The sequence below is a fragment of the Molothrus aeneus genome, chromosome 5 (genome assembly GCF_037042795.1).
Source record: "Molothrus aeneus isolate 106 chromosome 5, BPBGC_Maene_1.0, whole genome shotgun sequence".
NCBI classification, from domain to species: Eukaryota; Metazoa; Chordata; class Aves; order Passeriformes; family Icteridae; genus Molothrus; species Molothrus aeneus.
The window spans coordinates 14,323,370-14,335,717 of NC_089650.1; the positions used below are offsets into that span (position 1 = coordinate 14,323,370).

At 42.4% G+C, this 12,348-nt stretch overlaps 1 protein-coding gene across 1 annotated transcript in view; it reads left to right on the forward strand.

Moving 5' to 3' along the window:
- Positions 1-286: 286 nt before the first annotated feature.
- Positions 287-12,348, forward strand: part of TRIM24 (tripartite motif containing 24) — a 54,539-nt gene continuing 42,477 nt past the window's right edge. The window contains exon 1 of the mRNA XM_066549721.1: positions 287-680. Coding sequence (XP_066405818.1) covers positions 287-680 — 394 coding nt within the window. The remainder of the gene's footprint in view (positions 681-12,348) is intronic.

Here is a 12,348-nt window from a genome sequence, read left to right on the forward strand (position 1 = left end):
CGGGGCAGCGCTCGCCTCACGTCGCGGGGGCGGGGGCGCGGTCCCGGCGGGGAGGGGCGGGGCACGGGCGGGGCGCTGGGCGGGGCGCGGGGCGGGGCGGGGCGCTGGGCGGGGCGGGGCGGGCCGCGAGCGGCCGTTGGCGGCGCGGCGCGGCGGGGCAGTCGCTGCCGGGGCGGGCGCACGAACGCCCGCGGGGTGGGGGCCGGTAGGCGGCGGCGGCGCGGGCGGGAAGCGGCGGGGCTGCCCCGCCTCCCTTCGGCTCTCCGGCGGCGGCCGGCGTAGGACAATGGAAGAGGCGGCAGCGGCGTTAGCAGCTGCAGCAGCGGCGGCGGCGGGGGGGCCGTGCCCGGCGGACCGACCGGGGGCAGCGGCGGCGGCGCTGAGCGGGGAGAACGAGGCCGAGAGCCGGCAGGGCCCGGCGGAGCGCGACGGGGACGCGGCCCCGCTCAACCTGTTGGACACTTGCGGCGTGTGCGGGCAGCCTATCCAGAGCCGGCGGCCCAAGCTGCTGCCCTGCCTGCACTCGGTGTGCCAGCGCTGCCTGCCGCAGCCGGACCGGTACCTCATGCTGCCCCCCGTCCTGACCTCCGCGGCCGCCGCCGCCCTCAAGGAGCCGCCGCCGGCGGCGCCTCCCTCCTCGCCCGTCTCTTCGCAAGCCTCACCGCTGCACTGCACGCCCAGTAAGTGCCCTTTCTTGCCCGTACCCCCTTTGCCCCTGCCTGGGGATGCTGCCCCCTCCAACGCCGAGGCCCCGTTTGAGGGCACGGGGAGCTGTCGGGACCGGGTGCCGTGGGCCGGTGCGGGTGCCCGGCCGCGGAGCTGCCGGGGCACGGAGCTGTCGGGACGGGAGCTGCTCGCCAGCGCCAAGGCTGGCGGCCGGGTTGTGCTTCGGCTTGGTTTGTTTTAATCGTTATTTTTTTAAATTTCCCACCTCGCAGGGAGGCAGAACTACTGTGCTTTCCCAGGACCTCTGTGTGCGGGTGGAGAGGGGCGGTGAGAGCCGGCCTGCCGCTCCGGGCCGCGGGTGCGGGGCCGGGCAGCCGTTATCGGGGGAGCCGGGAGGCTTTGGCCGCTGGCCGGCGGAAAAGCTGAACGCGGGCTGATAGCAAGGCTCGAAAACGTAGCGAGAGCACAGACTCTTTATGAGCGGTGTTTGGAGTGCGGCCGGAGGGGAGTCCTGCAGGTGTCATCCGCCGCGCCTGGGCGGGGACCGGGGCGGCCCAGCAATAATAACACTTGTCCGGGCCATGGGCAGCCTGCATGGCTCTGCTGATGCGTTCATGCACCACTTACTCGCTAATTACCGCGCCGAAGGAAGAATGCTGCGAGGAAGTTCTGTTAAGCTCATGTACTGACACAATAGCCTCTGTCAATGTGTTTGAAAAGTACATGTCGCTGTAGAAGGTGTGGAATAAACGCCTTCCGCTCGAAACTACTTTCCTAATGTTTTTGGGGTTTTTTTCCCCCTAACCCTCTTAGGCTAGGTCTAATGGATCACTTGGTTTTGTTAAAGGCAGTTTCGTCTGAGAAAAAAGTGCAAACAAACATCCTGTAGTGGTAACTGGTTAAGGTCTTGGTAAAACTCGTATAGGAAAGAGGAAGTGTGATGGAAATTGAGCTAATCCATAGGTATTAGTGGAGGTTGTACTTGCTGGAATGTGTAGCGGGGGCTCAAGTGAAAAGTAGTAGCTCCAGGTTGACGTTTTTAAGTCCTTTAAGTGGACTTATTAAGCTTGACCATCCTGCCAGAGTTCTGACCAAAGATTACCATTTAATTATATAAAGTGTTTGCAGCAATTCGTAAAGGAGACACCCCTCTTCAGAGAGAGAAATATTTGGAACAGCTAGAGATTTGCTTCAGAATATCTGAGAAACTCCCAAGTATGTTAACAGGATGTGCTGAACTCTTCATCTATGTGAATGTCTGTGCTAGTATATTCATTCAGTCTTTAATTGTAGCATGTAAAGTCTGTCGTAGTCAGAGTGCCTAATCAAAAGTTACAGAGTGGGAAAATCTGTAGGACCCAAAGCTTATATACTTAAGCTTGATTGATTCAGGACGTGTTATTGCTCATACATCTATGAGTAGAAAAGGGAAATTCTGCATGGGAGGAACAGAAAAACACAGACTCTGGAGTATGGTGAGATACTTGGAAATAGGAAAGAGGGCATAGATACAAGCTCAGGAATTTGCAAGGTAGTGTAAGAGGCAATACCATCATTGTCTTCTGAGATAAGAAGTCATGAACAGTATAGGTCCATTCCCAGATGTTCTATATAAAAATAGCAGAAACAGGGATCTGTAGCTGAATGAGAAATGAGGTGCATCATAACAATTAAAAGATTAGTGCTGTTCAAACATCTGCCTGATAATGAATCACAGCAACAGTAAGCTTGTAGCTCTGTTCCCTCCTTTTGATTGTGAGTTGGTTCTGTATGAATGGTTTCACAGTACATACTCCTTCTCATTCTGCAGATTTGCAGACATACTGTATTTTTGGTGACAATTATTTTTACCCTCTTGACTTTTCTCCCAAGCTACTTTCATGCTTCCATACTAGAGTTCATTGTCCAGTTGGAAGAAGAAACTCACACTCACCTGGAGGCATTTTTTATATCTTTACTTGTCACGTGTTTGCCCTGGTTAAAATGACAGGGATGTATAGTAGCTAGCTATGGCCAAACTTGGTGAAGTGCATTGTCTACTTTGTTTTCCAACTGGTACAACAAAACCTGTGAATTTGAAGTTAGGATTGGGAAAATACCCACCTGTTATCATCCAAAACTGATTATATAGAGGAAATTTGTTACAACTAGAGGAGTTCTTAAATTCTCACAAGGAAGAAGGACCAAAGTGGTGCAAATCTGTCTCTTCTGGTAATATATTGTGCAAAATGCTTAGGAGGAATGACATGAAGAAATGAACGGAAGAGTATAATCTTAGAAAGCTGGATAACAAATGACTCTTCTGATGTAAATTATGAAATTACTGTGACTAAACTGAAGAAATAAGCATCAAGGAAGCTGTTTGTGCTGGAAGGAATGTCCTAAGTAAGGAACACAATAGAATTGCAAATTTTGAAAATGTCCTGAGAGATAAGCAGACCTATGCTGCTTGCACCTAAGCAGACCTATGCACCTATGCTGAGCACTTGAGTTGCACAAAAAGAAGCCTGAAGAAAGATTGGTACAATTGAGTCTGTCTTGAGCAAAACAGAGGATGTGATTTGAAAAGTGCTTCACCAAACCAGCCTTGTGTGTTGTATGGATACTGAAATTAGCTGAGAAACAGGCAGCTGAAGAGGTTGAGCTTCAAGTATAATCTGGAGAGACTTTTTGTCTCCATCGAACTGTTTCCAAAAAGAAACATTTGTTCACTTTACTGGAATAAAGTGTGCCTTGAACTTCCAGCATACAGACGAGTTTATTTGTTGGCTCTCTTTCTGTGAAGATTCTAACAACTAATTAAGGAGCTGTGAAAGAAAAGACTTCAAGCTTAAAGTGAATTAAGAGTTCTGGAGTTGCTCACTTGAATACAAGATTCAGTATGGATGACAGCAGACGCGTGGCACGACATACAGAGGAGTTTCATGTGAGAAATGTTAACTATTATTCCTCTTGCAAAGGCAAACTAGTGGAGAGGCCAGTTGGCGTGGATATATTCTATACTGCCACATGCACTCAGTTTTGAAGTAGAATAACTTCTACAGAAAAGAAAACTTGGAGTTTCTGATTTCTCTGCCATTCCTGAAGTTGGAGGTGTTGAAGAATCATCAGTGTGTCAGACACCAGTGGTTTTAGCACTGGAGAGTTCACTGCTTTCTGAATGTTCAGTGGTAGTTTATTTGCTATAGGTGATAATTTTGGTGCTGCACTGCCAAAAAATTGGTTGTCAGACAGAACATTATGGACTGCAGGGAGTGCTGCAAAGAGCAGTTCTGTAAAAGTGACACTGGCTTGTGAGCAAGTATCTACAGCCACCTCTACTAACTATTTGGCTGAGTTCATATGGGTTTTCTTTTTGTTCCTCGAATGGCCATTCTTTACTGTCCAGTTGTGTGAGTTACAACTGGAGCATACCCAAAAAATGCTGCTATTAGAAGTCTGCCATTTGCCCAGATTTTGTCTGGGCTGCACTTCAATTAGCAAGCAGTGGCCTGTACGTAAAGGGTAGTGTTTGTAACATGCAGACCCTCGTAGTACTGGGTCATTCTGGAATTTTGGAATGTGAAATAGGTACATGAAAGCTGCGAAGTTAGAGATTGAAATTCTATCCCTTCTCAAAACTTTTAAAGTTGCAAGTAGCCTTGTTTGTTCTTTGTCATTAATCTGTACATGAAATAGTCTTGGAACTGGTGTGGGGGAAATACTTGTGAATGGAAATGGAATGGAATGGCATAGCAAAGTTTTATGCAGCTATCATCATGAAATTTTACTAATGTCAATGCCAAAATAGTAGAGGGAAACTTTTTTTTTTGTGACTAGTCTGTAGCAAACCTGCTAGCAAACAAATTTATATGAAGCTGTTAGAACCATATAGTATTTGGACAATCCCATTATCTAAATTCTTGGGGAGTATCTGGACTAACATTTTAAATATATTCAATACATGCTGTTAAATAAGGAGTAAATACTTCAGAGTTACTAAACAAGGTTTCAGAGGTGTTCATGTTTCAGGTTGTTACTTCCCAGAAATATTTACTTGGCAATACAGTTTGAAATTCTCTAATGATGCTATGAAGACCTTACCCTTGACATCCCCCCAGATATGTGGACGGCATCTGCTTGTTTATGAAGTCCCACAGGCAGTCCTTTTACAGATAGGTTCAAATGCTTTCAACTTCTCATCTGATCTTTACATCTGGACTTTCTGGTGTTATCACTTCATTTGACCTTGAAAATACAGCTTTTGACATGAACTTAAATTTTGTTACTTGTTTCTTTAGTTACTTCACTCCTTTAGCTGGATAGTTATTGGGATTCTTCTTAGTTAGTTTGAAGGATATAATAACTTCATTTGAGGTTCTTGTGGTGAAGTTCAATTTTTCTTCCATGTCTTGGTAGTCTAAGAAGACTTAAGATTCTTTTTCTAAATCTGCTGCTACAAATTATTATTTCCATTTCGTCCTTGATATTGCCACTTACTCTAAGTGGATTCTCTCCATCTTTGCCATTACAAAGAGCCCATATTTTGTTTGTGTACACTCACACTTTCACAAGCATGGTTGCATCCTTTTCACAAGGATCATCTTGTTTTTGCTGTGGTGCATCAAGAGATGAATTGTTTAATCTCCAACATAAGGAGATTTGGGAGTGCTAATATTTGGAAGTAGTGTATGTTATAGGAATATGTATAGGAAAGACATGTCTAGTGTTCATTCTGTTTTGGATTTGTGCTTACTTTGATTTGAAAATTCCCAGAGCCCCAGATATTGCATATGTGAAATGAATTTAGCATTGTTACAGGTGAAATACAATATTATTGTTTTGACAGCCTGTAATAGACGAATCTTTTGGTTAAAAAAACCTAGTAAAAGCTTAAAATATTAATATAAATATTAATGAATAGAGAAAGTTCTTATTTTTCTAGTTATAATATAATACCCTTCTTTTAGAGAAAAGTATGCTCTCGAGATATATACCATGGGATATGATACTTACTGTACAAGTGTAATTTGAAGTAGGGATATATTTGCCAAAAGTTACTGCTTTCTCTTCTACCAGGAATTCCATAAAAATCTGGAGGCATGCCTATACAGCCTTTATTGAGGCAGGCAACTGCATGTTGTGGAAATTAGCTTGAATCATGCTTGCTCTGATATATGATTAATGTAAGTATGTAGTAGATGTTTATTGTTTTATGTATGCAGAGTAGTATTTCTAGGGTAGTTTGGATGCATTTATGTTCTTGCTTCTTTCACCCATAGAAAGTGGGAGATTAAAAAGCTGAAGCCATCAGGAACATCAGATGTGTGGTAAAACAACTGCAGTTACCAAGCTTGTTCCAGTTGGAAGCCTTAGAGAAATTAGGCTGTACAAGTTATCAAAATAGGTGTATCATTGTGTGAAACTTCTTTTCAGACAAAGATTTCTATCCTCAGAGGCCAACCTAGCTCTGTTTCAATACAAAAGCAGCTAATTATGTCTCTGGTAAGCAACTAGTTTTAGCAGTGGAAAGGAATTCTAAATCATAAGGTGAAAGGATCATAAGGAAAGCAAATATATACTAATGTATTAAAAATTCTCAGGTGTGTCTAACTGAAAATGTATTGGGTTGCTTTAATGCTTATAGTAGAGATATCTCTTAAGAAAATATCTTGTCTGAAGAGCAAGGGAAAATAATAGTGCATATGTTCATGAAGAGGCAAGTGGAAGAATGTTTTTGTGGGCGAGCTTATTCCTGGGAAAAGTGTTCTGAAGAACTACTCAGTTATGCAGCAGGTCTGCTGAATTCCATGAGTGCTACAAAGTGACCACATTCTCTCAACTTCACCCAGTTTGTTAAATCTGAGAAAGACATTTTGTTGAAACTTGATTCTGAATGCAGTATTGTTAAAGAAACTTGTCTTTTGTACAGGTAAGTCTTTATGCCAGCATTGTGTGTGTTTGCTGAGGTGCTGTAGGAGGAATTTCCATATTATTTAATGGAATTTCCCAGTAACAGTAAACTTGCAAAGCTGGTATTTTGCCTGTTGCATCTAATCTAAGAACAAGCTAGGGGAAAACCAAAAGGAACTTAGGTGAATTCTAAATAGGACTGTATTTCAGGATGAGTAACTGACTAGATGAAAAAATCCATTATTTCTGAAATTGGAAATTTAGGCTTTTAAAACGTTTTTGCAGTAAAATTATATACTTTACTACAGTAGTACAGTGGTTTGACCTTGGATGGATGCCAGATGCCCACCAATTTGGCAGATTTAAAGGACACAGAAAAAATGGTTTCATAAAAATTCTGGTGATGCTTTTAAAATTTACCTCAGCAATTAGGTAGCTATGGAGTTGTATATGCTTAAAATAGGTGCTTGCAGTTCAAATGTGCTTTGAAGGCATCAGTGCCATAGTTGAACTGACCAAATCTATTTTTTACCTGCTGGCCAGAGAGTATGTGTAAAACTCTTCCTTTGCCATCAAAGAAAGCATGAAACAGTTGTGTAAAGTAAGTAAGAAAATGACACAATTTTTTACCAGGAAACAGTCTTGTAAAACCAGCTATGAAACTGAAGGTTGAGCCAAGGAATGTCCCTAATTACTTGATACTGTGTCTCCAGTGATTCAAGTAAATGCTTATTTGAAGCTTTTATGTGGGACAAAATTGTGTATTACCTTACATACATTACTAACATGATAGAGGACTGATGTGAAACAAGGTTTCTAGTTATTTTTGAAGTTTATCAGTGGGCTATGGGAAAAAGATGACAGTAAGCAAGGCTCAGCTCTTTGAACTGCACTCATGGGTTTTGAGGGCCCTTGGATTTGGGTCATGGAGACATCCTCATTTCAAAAAAGAAATATGTAACTCTGGTGCTAAATCCTCTGTAAATGGGAGTACATGGACAGGGGAGCGAAGCCATTTGCCTTCTGAATGCAGAAAGACTGATTAATAACTAAGTTGCCACAGGCAACTTTCTATTAAAATGGAGAGTTTCCCTTTCAACTGTAGTCCCTCAAGTGAATATAGTCTGAATTTGAATAAAACAAGACTAGTGCAAATACCCTTTGAACTAAAATGATTGCCTAATTTGAAAAGTGACTGTATAATTTTCCCAGTGAGCTAACACATCTGTCTGGACTGTGCTCATAAAAAAGAAACAGGGCTATTTTAACATACATGCTGACTTGGAAACCCCCCTGTATTTTCTAGGATGCCTACATGAGGTCAGAAAGCATTTAATAAAACTTACTTGATTGGCTTCATATGTTTCTAGGCATGTGCTCCAGAGTCTGAGCATGGTCAAGGATGTGTGGAGCTGAAGTTTGCTGAACTAATGCTCTAATCCAGCCCTCACACAAGTTCATGTTGTGAACCTGCCACATCAGGGTACTTGTAACACTGATGCTCTTAGGGGAGGGAATGCTGGCAGCTGCACAGGGAATCAGTAGGTGGAAAGACAGAGGGAGAGAGCTGCAGCACTGCTGGGACTGGAGAATGAGACATTTTAAAGTAGGAGCAAGGTTCTAATTTTAAATGCAAGGTGCAGTGCCTTGACAAAACAGCCCAGCACCAACAAGTCTGTTACTAGAAATAAGCAGTATGCAAAATTGTCCTGAACAGCAGAAGTGTGAATTGAAACACATATTTTTTTTCTATCATGGACTTTGCTTTAAAATGAATAAAGTAGTTGCTGAAGTAATGTAGGAGTGTCAATTACATGCCCTTCTCACCGGTTGGTTTAAGAAGGGGTAGCAGCTTTGAATCTTCTTTGCCTTTGGAAAAACTTTGATGATTTGTAACTATCGTTTCAAGAGTTTTCAAGTAAAAGTTGGAATTCATAGCATTGCCCAGCTGACAGTAGAACAGAAAACCATTTTAGTCTGAGGATAGTAGAACAGAACAGCACAGCCTTGCAGGAATAGGTAAAGGATGTAACTTAGGCAAACAGAAGTCATGCAAAAGGCAAGTAGGATGCCAGCTCAGCTCTGCAAGGCTGACAAAGCAGAAGTTACAGAAAAAAATGATACTGTGCTTACTCAAAAGTGGGGGTCTGTGGCCGCATTTCTCTTCACAGAGAAAAGCAAGGCACGACTTCCCAAGGATATTTCTGGGATTCACATGCTCAGCCATGGCTGCGAACTCCAGCCAGCCCAGGCTATAGCCAACATTGGATTCACCACTTAGAGTAAAAACAGGGCAACCCTGACGAAAGGGAGAAAATGATGAGGAGGACTCCATGGATATCAGAAGGCTAATTAATTACTTTATTATACTATATTATTGTGTACTATACTACACTACGTCTAAACTGAAACTGCACAAGCACTCAACTCAACTGCATGGAATCTCATGACTGTCAGCCAACAGTCCTGACACACACGTACACTCACACACACGTGGATTCAATTGGTCAATGAATCAAAACACTCACACCAGAATCCCATCAAGCAAATTCCTTCAGGTAAATAATCTTCCTCAATGCATTCCACTTGTTCCAAAACACAGGAGCAGTAAATGAGATAAGAGTTGTTTTTTCTTTCTCTGAGGTTCAGAGAATGTGAATCCCAGAAATATCCTTTGGAAGTTGTGCCTTGCTTTTCTCTGTGAAGAGAAATGTGGCTACAGGGGTCAAGGAACAGTCACTTCAAAAGGACACTGGACATTGAGGGCCACTGAAAAAGACCCCCAAAGTGCCCTGTAAGGACTCCCAGTGAGGGGTGGGACTGTGTCAAATAAAGTAATACGTATACATGAAGTAAGGGGGGATAAGTAATGAATATGCCATCAGTGTGTATGATAAAAACCTGTTTGCTCAGGGAACTTGATTAGAGGAAGGATCCTCCAAGGGACCAGCGCACTGCAGTAGAGTGCTGCTTTGTAATACTTAAAACTTGTTAGATAGTTTCTGTGTGTCTGGTTTCAGTATCAGCCCCAAAGTGATAAATTAGGGTAGCAGGCAACTCATCAGTTGGATACTGAGATAAAGACAATCTGTTTAGCAGACAAGCTGTGTTTAAAGAATGTAGAGCTGTATAATGATGGGTAGTGTCCCATAGCAGGACCTCAGAAATGGCTAAGTGTCTGGGAACTTTGAAACCCTGGGGGTATCATGTCTGGATTATATTTATCTCTTTTGTGTGTTTACAGATTCCTACCTTTTCTTGCTTAAGCAGTTGGTTTTCAGCACTCAATAGTTCTGTTCCTTATTTGCTTTTGTCTTGTTTAGGGGCCTTTCACACATTAGCAGCTATTGTTCTCACTTGTTCTAGCTGATGGACTGGTTGTTGAGCTTACTAACTACAGACTACTTGGCCTTCAATAGTTCAGTTTTATCTTCCCTGTGGGAGTAGGGAGAAGGGACTGTGAGGGTATAACCCACTGGTTAGCATATATGGGAAATCACTAAACTTAGAGTACTTAGATTGTTTAGTTTAATCAACTGTTAAAGGAACGTTAGAACTTCTAAAGGAGATAAAGTTTTCTTCAGTCCCTTCTCTATGCAAGAAACTCAAACGTGGTTTCAGAGCTTATGTGTTAAATGTTGTCTGAGTAAGTATTACCTCAAAACAGGCACATGGAATTCTTTACTTGGTTAAACATAGGTGGTGTTCAGATAGAGCTGCTAGCATCTCTTGACTCCCATACAGATAAACTTTCTTCAAATATTGCACTCCAAGTTGTTAAATAGAATGTTTATTTTCTGCTTCATTGCAAAGGCAGAGTCCAGTCTTGTGAAAGAGTGTTCAGAAGTTTCTGGAATGGAACATGTGGGAGGACCTGTGGTCTTCCCTCATCTAGCAGTGAATTTTAAACAAAAAAAGAAAGAAAATACTCTTATGTTTGTCATAACTCCTAGCTGTACCAAAACAATGACTTGCAAGTATTGCTTTTATCACTCAGTAAACAAGTATTTGATATATAGAGTGTTGGCACAGGCACCTTCAGTAAAATTGTGTGCATCTTGATGGATTGTGCAGGGAGACAGTACTCTTGCTTTTTGCTTTTCAGAAATGGCCTTATAGTTAGAAGCAAAGCCATGATTTGTGGTAGTAGCTCATGTGTCTTCTAGATTATTATCACAGCCATTGACACTCAACAGGGCCAAAGAGCTCTCCTCAAAATAATGATTTTAGAAGCTGGTTTGGCAAAATGAAGATGACTTTGTTTATGGGTATCCCAAATGGATTCAGCTGACGGTCCTCTTTGCTGCATTCCACCCTTTGTGCAAGAGCTGAATGTAGTCTGGATTCTTTAAGAAACTAAATGCTAATCTCACATCTTTTAAAAGTCCATTTAGCAACAGCATTATTGTATTGTGTTCCAGTCTGATTGTTTGTATTGTGTGGGCTTTTTTCCTTTTCCCTGCTCCCAGTTCCATTGCGATGAGGTCAGATTTAAAATGGTTCTTTGGCTGCCTTTTTGACTGATCTAAATTTTTGAGACTATGGTGTAGGTGTTGTAAGATGCAGGATGTTTGGCTTCAAACTTCTGCCAGAATTACTGTTGTTCTGGCTTAAAGTTGTGGCTGGTTGGTTTTGTTTTTCATTTCTCATTATGCCAGATAAGTAGATAAGGAACCACAATGCCATGGTGGAACCCTTGTGATTATTCCTTAAAAATAAAGAAGGAATAGAAGTACCATTCTAGTTCATTCTCAAGCTGCTATTGGATGCCAAGTGTAGTATTTCTACAACTTCATTATCAGTCCTTTGAGGCAGTATGGTGCAAGAAGGTGGAAAGAGATTGAGTGAAGAACAGAAGGTATATAAATGGCACTTATGAAGACCAGTTTTGGTAGAAGATGAATTTTCTTAAGCTTTGTTCTTTGTGCCAAGTGCCATGCTGGGAGAGCTCCTTTGAATGAGTTGTTCTTTAGTTCTGAGAAAATAGAGGAAACCATAGGAATACTAGATTTCCTCAGTGGATGTAGATATCCATTCACATCAGCCAACAGGCTCTGGCTCATGGTTCAGTTACCTAGTGCAGATACAGCAACAGGAGATACACCACGGGAACATAAGCAGTATCACTGCTGGCTCTGTAACCTGCTGTTTTCTGAAAGCTGTAGGGTAGCTGTTAGAAATCCCTGTTGTTCTTATTTGACCAATTAGTTCATCTCTTCAACCCAGAAGGAATATGTTTTATTAGTTACATTCAGTAATTTCCGTATTGATGTAGTGTCAGAGGAGATGATAACACTGCTTCTTAATTACTGCTGCTTCTTGCATGCTGCATAGCCATGTGTGAATCCCACAATGCTTATATTGCTCCAAATTGGTACTCTTAAAGCTATGTGGGAGCTGGGAGAAGCTGGGCACCTTGCTTTTTGAACCCTTACAATGGTGCTGTGGCATACTGGGCACATGTAAGAGAAGAATATAAAGTGAGCTGGCTCTTTATTCCTGGCCATCTACACCCAAAAGTGCAATCCCTGTAAGTTGCAGTATACTTGGAGGATATTCTCCTCTTTTAATGACTGGTTTTAGAATATCAGAGGAATTCATGCAATTGAAGTGGATGCCCAGTAGTGGATAAGAATACTACTATAGTTACAGGAAAGAAGTGGATGTTTTTAAGGTGTAATTCATCTGACGAAGTGAAAACATCTGCTTTAACAAGGAGACTACTCATGACCTGTTACCTATGTCTGCAATGAAGGGAACTTCATTTAACGTTTAGATGAATCCTGCTGA